The 17908-nt window shown below is 44.7% G+C and overlaps 1 protein-coding gene across 1 annotated transcript; it reads left to right on the forward strand.

The window, feature by feature from the left end:
* The first annotated feature begins 1412 nt into the window (after positions 1-1412).
* Positions 1413-13048, forward strand: LOC134432555 (RNA polymerase II elongation factor ELL2-like). Its single transcript, XM_063181399.1, has 8 exons — positions 1413-1541; positions 4259-4456; positions 6487-6611; positions 6990-7080; positions 7657-7832; positions 12157-12328; positions 12766-12810; positions 12950-13048. Exons 1-8 carry the CDS (start codon positions 1413-1415, stop codon positions 13046-13048), a joined length of 1035 nt encoding a protein of 344 aa, XP_063037469.1.
* The last annotated feature ends 4860 nt before the right edge of the window (positions 13049-17908 follow it).

Genomic DNA, 17908 nt, shown 5'->3' on the forward strand with positions numbered 1-17908 from the left:
CAACTGTAATTGTGTTCATGGTCCTTCCTGGCCTTTCCATGTCAGCTCCTCCTGCAGAGCATCTGGGGGCCTGGGCATGCTGCTGGCTTGTTTCCATTGAGGAGGCTGGGATGAGGAAAGGCCGGGGCATTGTGTCAAAGAGATGATATTTGAGAGCGTGTGTGCGTGCTGGAAGCCTCACAGACTGACGGGCCCACGACAGGATGGCCCAGAGCTGTCAGGGCTGCACCTTGCTGCCCTGGTTAGAGGTGTTGAGCTGCTCCTTTGCCTCAGAGAGAGCCAAGTGCAGCACTTTGGTGCAGAAACACTTCATTAGCCCTGGTTTGCACAGCAGAAGCTGCTGGGGTTGGTGGGGTGCCCCTTTCTGCATTGGAAATGAGCAGAGTCAGTGATGAGAGAGGGTGGGGCATTCCCTACCTGTGCCCACTGTGAAATCCCTCTGCCCCCACTGTGTCACGTCCCGCTCCTCAGTGACATCCCGGCCAGCCTGGCACATGGAACTCCCCGTTTCCAAGGACACGTGGCCATTGTCACCGGCACAGGGCAGGAGCGCTCAGAGCCTTCGGCGGCTGCAGCGAGAGCGGGGGTGTCAGAGCCACAGCGAGTGTTGTTCCACCTTGGCTGGCTCCAGCACCCATTGTTCAAGAGCCCGATCCACCCACTGAGTGGAGGTAATTATTTACAGTTCTGTGCAGACAGGGAGGCTCAGGGACAAATTCACAAATTCAGCAGCCCAAGAACCCAGAATGTTTGAGTATTTATACATTTGAGCAAAGAAAGGAATTAGTGTTCAACGCTTACAAGTTCCCTAGTTCTCTTCATAAGGAGTATTCTGTCTGCTGTTGGAAAATGATCTTCTCACTTCTCATGCTCATTAGTCTGTATGCTCAGTCTCTCCCTTCTTCTTAGAGAGAGGTTCCTTGAGTGGGTGGCCATGGTCTGCTCTTGCTGGAATGGCCTTTTACCCTGCTGGAGCTGATTCAGCACAATTGCTGCATTGCCTTTATCAGTTTGTTCCTTTTCTTGTGGGTTCTCCCAAATGTCCTTGATGATTCCCATGAAATAAGAAGCAGCCAACAAGCTGGAAGTGATGGCCAGGCCATGGAAAGGCAGGTGACTTCTTGGCTGACCTGCCCTGTGTCTGAGGCCACTGAAGCCTGTCAGGCCCTGCACCTCCACAAGGCAATTCAGCCAAGAAGTCACCTGCCTTTCCATGGCCTGGCCATCACTTCCAGCTTGTTGGCTGCTTCTTGTTTCATGGGAATCATCTCCCTTCTTGTTGATGAGCCTTGGAAGCCACAAAGGCCAAATGTCCAGGAACACATTTTCCTAAGAAATATTTTGCATTTTTCAGATATTTCAGCAGGATCAGTGTGTGTGTGTGGGAGTGGGAGCAGCCGAGGCAGCGCGAGATGGCGGAGCTGCGGGCCTGGGCAGGATCCAGTGAGTTCCGCAGGGCCCCAATCCGCACTGCGTCCCGCAGGGCCCCCACCAGCACTGCCATGCCCGTCAGGGTGAGCCAGAGGTGCCAGGAGCAGCAGGTGAGGGGCAGGTGTGGGGCTCTGCGGGTTGGCAGCGGGTGGGGCTTGGCCATGGTGTTGGTGTCAGGTGCTGCTGAGCCCGCGGGACCTGTTGGGCAGGGCTGGGGCCCCTCTGGTGCTCCAAGGGCCCTTTGAGGCAGCTGCCCGGGGGGAAGCGACTCACAGGGATGCCACGGAGGAGCTGCCAGTGGAAGTCAGATATTCTCCATGCTTGGACACTCTGGAAATTCATGCTCTGGGCATGGCTCATGGCCAAAATGCACGGATTTCTCATAGTTTCAAGTTTGTACTGCCCTCTGAGAACATGTCAGGATAAAGTAAATCTCTAAAAACATTTTCTACTATTGGAAGGACCTGTTACTCTAATTCTTTCTGTGATGCCTAATAGAGAACTCCAACCACATGCACACTATATTGAAAGCTTTTCCACTTATTGATACATTTTACCAAAGAAAGAAATTAATCCTCATTGGTTCTAAATTACAGTTCCCTTAAATACTATTCTACCTTCAGTTTGGGATTTATGTCTCCCTTCTCACGCTAATTAGTCCACATTTTTCAGTCCATTTATCATAGCCGTTTAGATTTTTTCTCAGCCAATTTTTCCTCCAGAATGAAGCTGTTGGATGGCAGACATTCGTTTTGTTAAAAAATGTTCTTAGGTTGATAAACATTTTAGTGATGTTTGAGTTCCAATGGAATGAAACATATTCTGTACTAAATGATGAGTTCAGCCAAGCAACCCAAATTTCATTATATCTGACAAGCTCTTTCCATTTCACATCTAGGAAAATAAGAATTTCTAGAGTTGAGGAAAAGAGAAAGGGTTTTCATGCATGTTGAGAGTTGAAATTCAGATTGTGCAGATGAAATTCTTCTCAGAGCTGACACTGTGATGTGCTTCCATGGTGCCAAATGAATCCCAGTGCTGGTCCTGCCCTGAATTCTTGACTGTTTTGTGAACCACTCTCACCAGGATTGTTTGCTGAGTCAAGCTGGCCAGGTCAATTGTACTCAGGCACTGGAATTCAAGGGAAGCCTGTGCCTATAAATTCCAGCAATTGGGAAAGGATGACTTGCTACTCCAAGGCTTGGCTGCATTAGAGGCTGAGTGAGAGTGGCTCTCTCAGGGCACTTTTGTAGCTGGCTGCTTTCAGAGGGAGAGCTGTGTCAAAGCAGCCCTTTTTGGTGATGTGACAGCAAACCTTTGCAAATACAGGTCATGTTTAAAAGGAAGGGTGTCAGAAATCAGAGTAATGGAGAGTAGGCTGAAGTTTTTACAGAAAATTTCTTTCCCTTTTTAGCCAAATGCCAGTGATGCCTGGCAAAATGGAAGTGCACAGGATGCCAAATCGTGTAACCCACTTGGAAGTATGGCTGCCTTTCATCTTTTGCTCAATGTCTGTAAGACTTTCAACTTGGTAATTCTTTTACACAGCATATTGTTGGGACAGGCGATCTCTAGTGTTCAGAGACCTCAAACTGGAGGTTGAGGTCAGCCTCAGGTCAGCCTAACAGTCTCTTGTCACTGAATTCAGACAGTGGTTTATTTCCCCTGAGAAAGCCTTCCAGTCCTTCCTTGTTCCCATTTTGCGTGATGGGTTGCAATTTGGAGCAAGGAGGTCAAGGTTTGGATCACCTTATGCATTTAAATTCACAGACTTGGTAGCTAAGATGTTGGTTTTGGAACAACTAGGCACTGTCATTATCCATTAAACTAAATTGGGACATTGAAATAGAGTGACCTTGAGCAAGTTGCATGGAGAATTTAAAAGATCAATATGAAAAACCATGCTAGATTAAATTTTTCATCCTGGTAATTAATAAGTGATGTTTCCACAATACTACACTGTGTTCTTTTCAAGGAAATTGAAAGGAAGATATCGATTTCATCTTACTGACAGATTCTAACATTCCCCTCAAAGCACACTGTGCTTAGGTGGTGCCATTTGTATTAACCTGTTCTGAGTGCAGTTTCCCCAAGGAACCTGGCTCCGGGCAGACGCCAGGTGCACATTCCCCTTCCAGGCACTCAGTGGTGCTGCCTGCAGCAGGGAGCTGAGGCAGGCACAGCCAGCTGCCCTGAGCAAAACAGGCTCTGACCTGGCTGTGGCTGCAGTCACCTGCCTGCAGGGACATCCCTGCCCCTGCGAGTGCAGCTCTTGCTCTGCCTTAGCCTCGTGCAGAGCATTTTAAGGCAGCATCATGATGGCTTTTGGAGAGACAAAACTCAACTTCTGAGGTATTCATTGGGGATGTTCTGTTTCACATGTGATTGATGATTTGTGTGATTCTTGCTGGTGGTCTACATAGTTCCTTTGGGAATATTCAACCTTGAATACCTGGCATGTGAGGGCTGGCATTAAAGAGTCAATTTTGGAACTTTGTGCCACATCTGCTTTGGGCTGGCACAGAGAAATTCAGATGACACAGGTCTGGTTGCTGGTAGGGTACAGGGTGCCTTTGCAACATGCTCCATCCAGTACCAGTTAGGGATTGGGCTTTGTCACAGAAACAGAGAATATGTGAATTCAAAGGGAACCACAAGGACAGTGAAAATCAGCTCTGTAGCCAAGATTTCTATCATCATTTTCAATCAACTCTTTTCCCTTCTGAAAACTTCCCATTTGACACTTCTTTTTCTGCTTTCCTTTCCTTTGGGCAAACCAGCAGATGTGAGAAGAGTCAAACGAAATGCTTCATGCCCTTCCCCTGAGGAGAAGAGAACAAAGCCAATGAAGCCTGCAGGGAGTGAACAGAATCCTTGCAATGCTGTTTATCGGCGACCCTACAGAGACAGGGTGATTCATTTACTTGCTCTGAGGGCTTACAAGAAGCCAGAGTTGCTTGCTCGCTTGCAGAGAGATGGAGTCATGCAAAAGGACAAGGGCAGCCTTGCAAAGATCCTTCAGCAGGTGAGATTGTGGAGTTTGTAACAGCATTATTTCCACCGAGCTATTGTTTTGTACCTAATTGTCTTTTTCATTACTGTCTCTTTAAATTAGATACCGATGAACAAGTTAGGGAATGCTCCCTGTTAAGTTCTTCCATCGGCTTCATCCAGAGATCTCAAACTACAGGTCCATTTGACAGAAAGAAGGAAAACTTCAAAACTTTTGGGGCATTGTTGTTTTCCTAGAATGGCTGGCAAGGAGTATCACTTTGTAATCTTGTTGCTCCTGATGCTTTATTCCATTCTCTTTCTTTTCCATGCACTGTTTAACTGCTTCATGGAGTACCAGGTGTTCCTTGATTGTGTGAAATGGTTAGTGATGGCACATAAAATTTCCTGGGAGAAGCTCCAGAGCAGATAAGTTCAGGAACTGCAGAGGCCAGTGTTTCATTTGAACAGAGTTGGTGGCCTCTCAATGGTACTTGGCTTCTGCTGGGATCTGTGGGGATTGCCTTCCAGGGTGTTCCAGGCAAATCCTCCATGTTAAAGATAGTATCGAAAATTGAAGCAGAGGGTTTCTTTGTTGTCATGTGAATTAAAGCTCCATCTTCCTTGGATTTCATTTATTCACCAACTTCTGAAGTACTCCTCTGAATTCCATGGTTATTTTGTTACTACAGCTAACATAAGGATGCACATGCATTGAAAGATGCAGTGGTTCTTTCCTGCTTTTTTCAATATTCCCTGTTCCTCATGGCCGTTGCTGAATGATGCCATCCTTAATATATCCAGTAGCAACATTTCCTCCTTATCTAGGAAAACAGTGTCTTGGAACCTAGTCCAGGGAGGAGTATTCAACATGGATACAGTTTTGGTTGATCCCACAGTGCCTTTTAAGAACTCAATCCCTGAACCTAGGAAATTTGTTGCTGGGTTTGCTCAAGGCCGTGGCAGAGCTTTTTCATCTTGAAGACATTCACAATATAATGAGAGCCTTGTTCTGCCACCCCAACTGAAGTAGCTCATTTATTTTTCAAGTTGATTTTAAATTTTCAGCTCCTTAGATTGTAAAGGATGAAAACATTTTCTCCTGTGCCGTTGCAATATTTGATATTTCCCTGGAGTCCATGTGCTGTAGGAACTGCCTCAGGGTCCAGGTTTGCATTGTGAAAGTTCTGTGTGAGCAGCCCTGCAGCCTGAAATGCCTTGCTCAGACTTTTGTGGACATCAGAGCAAGTGGGGGTTTATTTTGTATAAATCTCAAATGGGCAGAGTGAGCTTGCTGAGATCTGGTACACACACATTTGCTTCCTTTCCAACACAACCTGAGTTCTGTTTCTAAGGAGTCAATCTCTGATTCTGGATATCTTTGTCACTTTTACATTTCTTTTTTAGCTTTGGGCAGATAGGCATCAATCTAGACATAAATTATGTTTTCAAGGCAAAAAGTCAAAGTTGTGAGAAATGGTGGTGGGGTGTTAGATGAGTTATGCAGTGTGTTGCAGGGGTCAAATTGATGGAGATTTTTCCCAATGCACTTTTCAGTGGAACTCTGAGCAGGTGTCAGGGGATGAAGTCAAAACCTGAACTTTAGAGATCAGTGGTCGGGAGGTTTTATTACCACAATTTACCTTTTTGAGTAGACTTTGTATTTGTCTTGAGGACGATATGATCCTCATTTGAGTTCAGAGAAATAGAGGAAGGCCTATGCATGGCCTTCTCATGGCAGGAGTTGCTAGAATGAACCCTGGCTCTGCCACATGATGAGGGACCCTGGGCTTGACCCCCTCTCCTTACTCACTGTAGCTCTCAATGTTGTTTTCAAAGGAACTCTTGCTAGATATGGATGGAGATCCTTGGTGTTTTCTTGTGGTGAAAGAGTAATATGGCTTAAAACTCATGTGATAGAGAAATAATCAAACTCTGTACTAAAAGACATAATTTAGTTGAAACTGGGTTCTCATAAGCAGCTGTTCAGGACCAATCATATTTCTGTAGTTTTGCATGCAGCAAGCATAATAAAGGTTTGTTTTCCTACATATCTGCCTGTAGGTGGCCAAGTGGAATGCAAAGGATAATTCCTTCAGTCTGAAGGAATATCTCTTTCAAAGCCTTCAGACTGATTGGCCTGGCTACACTGAAATAGACAGACAGAATTTGAAGTTAATCCTGTCTGGGTAAGTTCAGTTGCTCAGAGAAAGGGAAAAAAATCCCTAGTTAGTGAAGCTGTGATTGTTAGACTATGGGGAGGTAGAAGGAACCTGCCAGGATCCTGGCTCTGCACAGGACACCACAAGAATCACAGCAGGTGCCCAAGAGTGTTGTCCAAACTCTTCTTGAAGCCTCCTGCAGTGACCACTGGCCTGGGGAGCCTGTTGCAGTGCTCCAGCACCCTCTGGGGCAGAACATTTTCCTGGTATCCTGCCTAAAGCTCCCCCAACTCCGCTTTATGCTGTTTCCTTGAGTCCTGACACTGAAGGAATCTGATTTCCTTGCAAGGAAAGTACAGTTGATATTTGGGCTTTGTAACATAAAATATTGTCCCATCCATACAGAAAATCAACTCCATCTCAGAACACCACCAACACCAGCCAAGCGACATCTCCAGGGCCTTCTGAGAGAGATGCTCCAGTAGGACCTGCTCAGGTATTTGTGTTTTTTTAAAATTCTGGACTCTATGGTAAATTTCAGAAGACTTGCAGGTGGTGTAAAAGCTGTGATGTGAAAGTGCAGGACGTTCCCTTGCAGAGAATCCTTTGATGGAGCTCCCAAAGTGAATGTCTTTCTCCCAAAGCTTTATAGATACTGATATGAAGTGGGACTTGCTGAGTGCTAAGATGAGAAAGTAGGAGTGAGACAGAGCCCCAGTACTTCCTTTACCTGCAGTACTTCCTGGTTTGAATGCACTTTTTAGTGAAGAAAAACGTGTTTTCAACCTTTGCATGTTCAGAAGTGCTGCTTTTTCAGAATGGGAGCAAAAGATGATCCTGATCATTGGTGAATGAATGAATTATTTTCTTATTGATGCAGAAACCGCCTCTGGCTTCTGGCTTTACCAGTCCTGTGACGAGCAAGAAGAGGAGAATTGGCCACCAGCCCAGTCATGTCCAGCCAGCAGCTGGTGGCCACTTTTCTTCCTGCCTTCTGCCCTCCACATCTCTTTTCCCTTTGGACGTGTCTCCAAGTGCTGGCTCCATTTCCCCCTGCACTCCTGTGGTGCAGCCAACGGAGAAATTTCCGAGTTCCAGCGTCCCAGCACCTGCCAGGGAGCAGAAGGAGATCCCCAATTCAAATGGGGAGAAAAATGAATTGGGGAGGCTGAAGCAGTGGCACCGCTTGGATTTCGATGAAGGTATTGATGTGCTGGTGTTCCTGACTCCTGTGTGGATAACTGAGGTGTAAAGATTTGGTTATTAGGAGAAGCTTCTGCCTAAATGAAGGTGCAAGCATGACTCTTTTTCACAGTCAATAGTAAAAATGTTATTGAAGAGGAAATGCAAACTAGTGAGATAGAAAGAAATGAGAGAAGAGAGGCAGGGTGAGGGGGAGAGAGAGACATTAAGTGGGGAGATAACATCATCAAATGGACTCTCTGTTGTCCAGCCTTTCCTTCTTCACCCTTGGTCTTCTCAATGGTGGGGATCTCCAAGTCTCTCTGGAGGTGCCACCTTTATACTGTCCAAGATTGGAGTATCCACAGGGCGGTCACAGCTGTCCCCACATCTTGGGCTAGAAGCCACGAAAGCAGTGATTTTCCTTACCCACAGTCTCTACTGTGGAGGTTTTTGTCTTGTGTCCTAATTCCAAACCTCCGCTTCTGTTATGCCAAGACTTTGAGGTTTTCTTCTTGCCATCTGTGTTTCTCTCACATTCCTGTTGTGCTGGTTTATCTTATGGGAAAATCCTTCTTTGTCAGTGTTCTGAAATAGTTAATTGTGTTTTTACACCCTGTGAAAAGGGAGCTTTGAAAGCGGCCACTGGATATATAAAGGCGCTGCACTGCATGACTGCTCAATCCTTTTCCTTGATGTATGGTCATGATAAATCAAGACTTCTTTCTATTTCTGCCATTACATAAGATTTTGTCTCTTGGTTTAAAAGACAACTATAACAAAGCCCAGAACCTGTGCTGATGGAACCTTGTTGAAAACTACAAAAAAACCTACAATTTCTAAACTCATTTATAGAAATTCTTTCTTTAGGTAGTTCAATACCAATGAAAAACAATGAAATGTGAAATAGATTGCTGTTAGGAGAAGCTGGTTAAAAGGAAGAGCCAGACAATGGATAGCCACAGGCAATGGATTGTATTCTTTCCATCTGATTTCTAGTAAAATCACAAGTGTTGATTGAGTCAGCGCTTTTTCAATCAGCAGATTTTCAAGACTGCATGTTGAAGGCAGAAACCTGTCACACATTTATTGCAGACTCGTTTGCTGATACATATTGATAAAATCTCAGTGATTCCATGGTTGTTTTCATTGAACTCAGCCTTTTCATGGAAACTGCAAAAGCTACAAATCCTGGGCTGTGGTTTCCTGCACTTCTACTTTGAACTGCGCTGGCAGTTTCCTCTCCATCCCAGCTGTAGAATTTCATTCTTCAAATGGTGTGGAAGTGGTACAGATTTGAAACAACATGGAAAAGGTAAACAGAAATGCATAAAGAGCGCTTGATTTCTGATGACAGGGACACACCCAACAAGGCACAGTTCATCTGCCTTTTTAAATCTGTGGGTTGTCTCTTTTCGAGGTTGAGCTTGCAAATTCCCTATTGGGTTCAGCCTGGAGGCAGGTTTGAAGTGTGCAGATGCCTCTTGCAAGTGGTGGTGTTCTTGTGGAGACAGGTGCTTTGAGATGGTCTTTCCACATTTCTTCTGGACATAGACACGGTACCTGCAAACCTTGGGATGTCTTTGGAAGGATTTCTGCTTCAATCTATAAACTCATGTGAGCAGCTTTGTTCAGGAGCCAGTTCCCAAATTCTGCCCAGCTGGTGAAGGAAAAATCTTTTCCATGTTTCAAGTTGGGGCTTAGGCTGAAACTTTCATGTGGACTGAGGCATGAGAGTAAATGCACTTTTGGAAATGAAATGCTCACAGCAAAACTGTTCTTCCAAGTTGTTATTGGACATACTATGACTATTGGTATTTCTGTCCTGTTTTATTACCACTATTACACTTCCTTTTATACTTCTGATATACAACTGAAATCAAGAAAAGCCAGTGGAACATCACACAACAGCTTTTTCCTCAAGAATTGAAGCTGATTTTGCCTAAATATTGTCAAGAATGGCTGAGTTTTAACAAGATTATTTGTGTAAACAATGGCAAATGGAAGCTCATAAGGAAAGTAAAGGAACTTGTGGCTTTCTATCCTTGAACAAGACCTGAAATGGAAAGCAGAGAGAGATTACCATGATCTTGATTGGTCCTTCCTGTTTCAGCTGTCTTTTCCTTATGTCAACTCTTTTTAATATCATCGTAATTCTTCAACATTTCTTTGAAAGAGGACTGCGAGGTTATGCTTCCCAGATGCCTTTGAAAAAGGCATTACCAAATGCCTTTGCCCTGAGCCAAAGGCCAATTTACAAGTGCAGAGCTGTTTCCAACCCCATCCTGCCACGTTAATGAGGAGCACTGGGTTTTGTCTGCAGGGTATTGGAGCCTTAGTGCCAGTAAGCCCTATAGAATGGAATTGGCTTTCCTGCAGACTAGAGTGCAGACACTCATTGGAGCTTCGGGCCTTTGGATTTGGCAGGGAAGTGGGGATAAAAACGTGGCATGAGAAGAATTTCTGATTTCTTCTATATTTCTTGTTTTGAACCTTGATGATGATTTTTCTCAAGCTGTTGTCTTTGGAAGCTGCATCTGTTGCTGCATGGCTTGAATGGCTGTGCAGATGCCACCTCATGACTTCAAATAAGAAAAGCTCAACTGGCACTAACACTGGAAATGCACAACCTGAGAATACAGTGGCCATTCCCTCTGTCTACTTCTCAGGACTGTATACTGTGCAGATCCTCTCTGTTCTATTTTTAAAAGTTGTTGCTTCTTGTGAGTAATTAGCTGTGAGAAGAGCACTCTGAAAGACTTTTTCAAGACTCTCCAAGTGGGATCTTTCGGCCTTTTAATGATCTCATGATGAAGAGTGCCAAAATTGTGCTTTCCTGCAGGAGCAAGAAAAGAGACTTCCATTGCTTCCACATGCTCTGCAACAAGCAACCAACCAGACTACCTGAGGTGAGTGAAAGAACAATTCAGCCTTGCCACTCCCAGGGGGTGCAGTGTCAAGCTCTTTCCTGTGCTGAAAGGGTGAGTTTGAGCAGGTTTAGTTGGGCCTGGAAGGCTCAGAGCAGAGATGAACACAGAGGTGGGTTAGGCCTGGACTGGCCCTCCCTTCCTGCAGTGCAGTTGCACAGGCTCAGCTGCAGCAGTGCTGCTGCATGCCATCATTGAATTTGCAGTGCAGGAGGGGAGGGGGAAGTGTGTGTGTGTGTGTGTGGTATAAAAGACTGGAACTTGCTGCCAGCTTGTGTGAGAGCAGGGATGTTGGCAAGGGCAGTCAGGCCTCCTGCAGCTCTGGGGCAGCTGCGGCCTTTGGAGCAGGCCTGGCAGGGCCCTGGGTCACATTGCTCCGGTGCCTCCCAAAATATTGCAAGGCATCTGTAGTTTTCTTTTCAAACTTATCCTTCTATTTATGTATATCTGGTCTGGGAGGCATACTTGGCAAAATCTGATGTCTGTCCTGGGACTGAATTTCATTTTGTTGAGGATTTCCTGTTTGTAAATTTTAATCTCAGGATGGTTTGAATTGTTTATTCCCATATGAAAGGTGGTTTTGTCATCCAAAAAGAAATAGGTCTACAGGCTCAGAGGAGCAGAAGCATTGGTGTGAGAGTGTTGGGAAATGGCATCTGTTGTTTTCAGTGCCACTTCATCTTGGATTTGTGTCATGAGCATGATAAACCTTATGCCTGTATACTTGAGGGAGAAGGGAATGAAGAAGTTTTGATGACCATCAGTGGCTTTAAGCATTATTGAGTCTTGTCCTCCTTAGAAGCAGATGCTGTTTGGGTAGTAGTTCTAGTTTCAGGCTGATATAGAGTTTGCTTTTGTTGGCTGCATTACAAATTCCTCAGTTCCATGATGAGTGATGTAACTGCTGTCCGCTGGAAGTATCAAATATTATCATTAACTCTGCTTTGCTGTTAGACCAGAATGTGGCTCGAAAGTGCAGCTCTTTGAAACTCTTAACTGCATAAATGCAGTCCCTTATAAAAATGTTTTACAGTTGTAATTTTACAAGTTAATTGGACTAAATTAAGTTTTTTCCTACATAAGAAGAGGTTATACTTCCGTAATGTATCTCCTCTTCCTGAAGGTGCTGGGTTCGTTTGTCCTTTGACGTTTGAAATGAGGGCAAATGTTTTCTAAGTGTGCTCCACTTGCTAATGAAGAAATCCTCCACAATGTAAACTATTAGAAACTAAGTGTCATAGAAATGTAGCAGATTCCTAGAGTTCCTGAATGCCTTCTCTTGAAGGGCCTGAGCTTGAAAGTAGAAACTGTCGGTCCCAGAGCAGCTGACTCAAATCTTGGATGTCTGTGTTTGACATTACCCAGTGCTTGGTGTAAAATTACACACGTGTTTGGACTAGAAACATACTGGAATGTGCTCTTAGACATCACGCATAGAAAAATGGCCTCATTTTTTCCCTTAGAAAATACATAGCCATTGTCTCCTTGGAGCAACGCCAGCGCTACAAGGATGACTTCAATGCAGAGTATGAAGAATACCGGAATTTACATTCTCTGATTGGCAAGACCGTGAAGAAGTTCAGACAGTTTCAGGAGCAATGGAAGTGTCTGACTCCAGGCTCTGAATCCTATCAGGTAAAGAAGGACAAAACCATGAAGCCTGTGCTTCATCATCACAGCAGTGTTTTGGATTCCCTGGAGCTGCTCAGTGAAACAATGGGAACCTGCAGAATTGGCATATATGGTCAGACACTGCTTGGGCTGGGTCTGATTTTTGCAAGACCGTGCCTCAAACTGCATTTTTTGAGCTGTCTGCGAAGGAGCAGTAAGGGGAGAGGTGTCCCAAGCAGAGTCTTAGAGCATGGGCTCCGTCTGTTGCCTGTTGAGAGGCTTAATTGCAGATCTTGGGTGATGCTGGGTGGGGGAGATTTGTTTTTGCAAACATCCCAGAAGAGTGGTGGCTGACAGAGAAGAAAATGTCTAGAGTCAGACTGAGCGAACATTTAGTGTTTTACCAACGTTTGCATTTCATAGTGGTGATGAAATACTCCTCATTTTTTTTTCTCTTGTAGGCACTGCATCATCGAATCCTAGCAGATTATCAGCAGTTACAACAGGTACGTGTGACACCAGAGCTGCGGGGCCATGGTAACTGCTGAGTCTGCATCAAGGCTTTTCTAAAGCAAAGGACATCAGAGTGTAGACTTTGCAGAAGTGTTTGCATGCCCTAATTTTCTTTTTCTTTCTCCTTCACAGGGTAGTCCCAGGTACTCTGAAATGAAGAGCAGGTGCCTGTACCTCCACAACAAGCTGGCCCATATTCAGAGCCGCATTTCTGAATTTGACCAGCTGTGAGTGGAGTACTGGCACCAGACACCTGCTTCAGCCTCCTGAAATTTGCGAACCCTGGATTTCTCATTTCAACTAGAGGATTAGTTTTTTAGGATTATTTGAGTTAGTATTGAACAGTAGTTTATTTTAGCACTTAGCAGTAGAATATTTCTTATACGTGTAGGATTATTTCAAAGAAGTTTAGTAAGTTTAAGAAGTTGAAAGATGATAGTGTTTAAATTTGACAATAAAGAAATCTTACTATATGTAATTCTTTCTCTCATTGTTGCTTGTATCATATTTGGAGTGAACTTCTGGTCAATTCTGTTTTTCAAGTCTTAAGTTTGTCCACTGAAATAAATTTATCAGTAGAGAGTGGAAACCCACTACCTCTACTGTCAGGTTGTGCACATTTGAAGAAAAGATTGCAGCAAATGGAAATTCTTTTTAATTCAAATAAGCCTGTTTTCTGACATTTCTTGTTACGTTAAATCTTTGCCAAAATGGTCAAAGGCATTGAAGTTTGGACAAACCCCTCCCCAAATGACCTTGTTCTGGAGGGTTACAGAGGAGTGCACGTGGGCTGCTCTAAGGTGTCAGTAAAGCAGCTCTCAGGACTGCTTGTAATTCATGGCCTCACATTGACAGTGAGCCAAGGAATATCCACATCTTTGCAAGAGTTTTGTAAAACACATGGAGAAGTGTTGGAGGCAGGGTGCTACATGAATCTTAAAGAGAAATTGGGTTCAAGTGTCCTATGGAAACACTGTCCATTTCTTAGCACTTTTAAATCTAGTGTGTCTCAACCAGCCTGTCTAGAGAGACACAGATGTTGATTCCTTCACAGAACTTATGGGGACTTTGCTGTCAAGTCCTTTTCTTAAATCTCCTGCCATGTATTCATAAAACTGACACAGGAGAGGTGTTGCTAGTAGGGCCATAACCTTATTTTGGGAAAGTTTATGAAATTGAGGGAGGGAGGATAAGGAGGGACAATGCCACCACTCAAAGGTGGCTGTGAATGCCCGTTTCTTCCTCAGAGAAGATTCTATAAGTTCCTCACCTGTTTCCATGCAATGATGTTAAACCCTACACCTGAGTGGTCTTGGTGTGTTTTGCAATTGTTGCCTTTCTGTTCTCCTTCAAGTGAAGTCCATTAAAATGTCACCTCTTAAACCCAAAATTTGGGTCCATTTTTGCCAGGGTCCGGGGTTGCTCCTACAGCTCTGCAGTGCAGCAGCCCCAGGAACGCTGCCTGCGGGGGCATGGGGTGAATTGTGCTGGGGAGCCTCCCCTTGGCCTGGTGGCTGCTGCTGGTTGACAGAGTGTGCAAGAGTGCTGCTGGTGAGTGTCGGCTGAGAGTGAGGAATTTTTATGGTTACCCCTTCATGGCCTGTCTCACGTTTTATGGAATTTCTTCTAACTAATTCTACACCAAATAAAGAAGTTATATTTCCACGCTTTAACCAATTGAGGCTTCCAATTCTCGTCTACATTTTCCCATCCATTTCCTTGTGTGTTGGGTCTGGCATTCCTTGAGGAAAGGTGTATTAATGTACTGATCCCATCACCTTTTATTGCTGCAGGAGAATTTAGGAACACTTGAAATGGTTCCTTTCACTTTTCTTTAAGTGCCTTGTTGATGTACTTTCTGACATAAAGACAGTCCCCAGCTTGATGAGAATGTACTTGAGAATCCAAAGCAATCAGTCATGATCACACCAGAAATCTGTGCAATATTGACAGCACTTTTCACAAAGATGGTAGAAACTGACTTAAATTATCATTCCTCTCATATGACTTTCTCTAGAAAGGATTGTAATTTGGTATTATCTTCCATAGAGCATTTCCTATGAGCTCACATCTTCTTTAGAAGCCACTGGAATTCTGATCCTCGGTATTGCAAGGGGAAGCATTTGTAGCTGCTTCAGTGAGTCTTCCTGGCAACTTTTACTCATTTCTGTGTTTAGACTCTGACTTGGTCTCTCAGCCTTGCTGCTGGCCAATGACCTCCATGGGCTAAGTAGGTCCCATTTAACTGGGAGTGTTTCACATAAATTTGGTATAGTTTATGAAATGAGAATCCCTTTCTGATGAGATTCCAGAAGAAGTCCCTAGTCTTAGTAGTATTTCTTTAATTATTACTTGAGGTACTTCTTTAGCTTTGTTTGGTGTGACAAGGAAAAGCCTCTGTCTGTGCAGAAAAATGGGTCTACTACCCCTAAGAACTTTTATCCTTCTTGCTGAGGTAACTCAGAAAAATGTCTTTGGCCTTAATCTCCTGAACTACCACCCTTTTGAGATGCCTAAGAACAGTCTTCTGTAAAATCTGTAAGGAGATTTTACATTTCACTTGTCACAGTCCCTGTCAGCCTAACACTAAGTAGCTGCCTTTCCAAATTGTCTACTGTACCTGCAATACCCCAATGGGTTTCTTTGTGTTTGCCTTCTCTAGTTTGACTCATTATTACTTAAGGCACTCTGTCTTGTTGATTTGTTGATACCTACCTCCCTTTGGGACCAAATCAGATATTTAATGATTTTAATGAATGATTGTTTCATCATGGTGTTCTGGGTCTGATTAGGAAAGGTTCACAATTGGCAAAGAATTGCCAACAAGACGCTTTGTTCTGCCACCTCTGCAGCAGTTTGGTCTGCTCATCAGCCTGCTGTGCTTGTGTGAACTGGTGAGCTTTGCAGTGCATTATTGTTCCTTGAGCAGGGAACTGGATGCTCCCAAAGCTGTCCTTATTTGATTGGAGATACTGATTCCTTGCAGAAGGATTGAGGAACACAGCAGGGTTCAAGGCAGTAGCTGACTTTAGCACCATGTCTATTGTTCCAGGAGTGCCATCTATTCCCTTAGGAAAACCAGTGAGCTCCTTTTGGCTCTACACCAGACAGAATCATTTGTGGCACATAAAATGACATTTTTTTTCTCATGTATTTTCAAGCCTATTCTCTCAATGAGGACTGTGGTGGTTCCTGCCCTCAGGTGCACTGGTCATGCCCTGGAGACAATGTTTAGATATTCTTTTAAGAAATATGCTCCTTTCTACAGGGTTCTTTCCTGCATTCCGAGTCTTTGAGATAAATATGTGGTGACTGTGCAAGGCAAAGTCTTTCATGTACGAACAGTGGAAAGGGATGACTCAAATCTGGTAACTCCAGAGCAGGGGCTGCCATCAATGACTTTTTAAGATATGGACATTCCAGAGTTGAGGGAAACACCTCTTTCAATTCCTTTCATGGTTCATACAAAGGCTTTTCCAACAGTCCTTAACTGCGAATCCATTAAAAATGCAATCCATTAATTCCCAAAAAAGTACACAGCTTTTTTATGCATGTTAGTTCTGATGTTTTAGTGTGCTTCCTACCTTTCTGCCCCCAAACTACACTCTCATTGTGAGTTTGGCAGCCAGATGTGACATGGGCAGATATGGACATGATCCTGAAGAAAAAGAAAAAAATTAGTGACATGGGAAATGATCTTGGCATGGTAATATTAAGCCTAATTTCAATGACATGCTTTTATTGCCTCTCCCTGTAATGACAGGAGATTTTGGTGCCAACAGATTAAAATCAGGAGTAAGCTTGGGTGTGGGGAAAATGAAAGTCAAATGATAGTAAGTGGAGTGTAAAATGTTTCTCCAGAAGTGACAGTAATTTCAATGGCCATCTGCAGTCAGCACAACTGTCAGCCAACTGTAATTGTGTTCATGGTCCTCCCTGGCCTTTCCATGTCAGCTCCTCCTGCAGAGCACCTGGGGCCCTGGGCATGCTGCTGGCTTGTTACCATTGAGGAGGCTGGGATGAGGAAAGGCCGGGGCATTGTGTCAAAGAGATGATATTTGAGTGAGCGTGTGCGTGCTGGAAGCCTCACAGACTGACGGGCCCACGACAGGATGGCCCAGAGCTGTCAGGGCTGCACCTTGCTGCCCTGGTTAGAGGTGTTGAGCTGCTCCTTTGCCTCAGAGAGAGCCAAGTGCAGCACTTTGGTGCAGAAACACTTCATTAGCCCTGGTTTGCACAGCAGAAGCTGCTGGGGTTGGTGGGGTGCCCCTTTCTGCACTTGGAAATGAGCAGAGCCAGTGATGGGACAGGGCGGGGCATTCCCTACCTGTGCCCATTGTGAAATCCCTCTGCCCCCACTGTGTCACGTCCCACTCCTCAGTGACATCCCGGCCAGCCTGGCACATGGAACTCCCCGTTTCCAAGGACACGTGGCCATTGTCACTGGCACAGGGCAGGAGCGCTCAGAGCCTTCGGCAGCTGCAGCGAGAGCGGGGGTGTCAGAGCCACAGCGAGTGTTGTTCCACCTTGGCTGGCTCCAGCACCCGTTGTTCAAGAGCCCGATCCACCCACTGAGTGGAGGTAATTATTTACAGTTCTGTGCAGACAGGGGGGCTCAGGGAAAAATTCACAAATTCAGCAGCACAAGAACCCAGAATGTTTGAGTATTTATACATTTGAGCAAAGAAAGGAATTAGTGTTCAATGCTTGCAAGTTCCCTAGTTCTCTTCATAAGGAGTATTCTGTCTGCTGTTGGAAAATGATCTTCTCACTTCTCATGCTCATTAGTCTGCATGCTGAGTTTCTCCCTTCTTCTTAGAGATAGGTTTCTTGAGTGTGTGGCCATGGTCTGCTCTTGCTGGAATGGCCTTTTACTCTGCTGGAGCTGATTCAGCACAGTTGCTGCATTGCTTTTATCAGTTTGTTCCTTTTCTTGTGGGTTCTCCCAAATGTCCTTGTACCCATAAATTCTGCATTCTTTGTGTCCACCATCATGAGTGGTGCATCCTTCTTCCCAAACCTTGCTGACCTGCCCTGTGTCTGAGGTCACTGAAGCCTGTCAGGCCCTGCACCTCAACAAGGCAATTCAGC

Source organism: Melospiza melodia, chromosome Z, assembly GCF_035770615.1.
Source record: "Melospiza melodia melodia isolate bMelMel2 chromosome Z, bMelMel2.pri, whole genome shotgun sequence".
Lineage (NCBI taxonomy): Eukaryota > Metazoa > Chordata > Aves > Passeriformes > Passerellidae > Melospiza > Melospiza melodia.

Excerpts from the sequence above, each read along its gene's own strand:
- LOC134432555 (XM_063181399.1), top strand. The coding sequence starts at position 1,413 with ATGGCGGAGCTGCGGGCCTGGGCAGGATCCAGTGAGTTCCGCAGGGCC. Across the intron at positions 7,081-7,656 it reads CTCCAGTAGGACCTGCTCAG|CCAACGGAGAAATTTCCGAG; the intron begins GTATTTGTGTTT and ends CCTGTGGTGCAG. Across the intron at positions 12,329-12,765 it reads CAGGCTCTGAATCCTATCAG|GCACTGCATCATCGAATCCT; the intron begins GTAAAGAAGGAC and ends TTTCTCTTGTAG.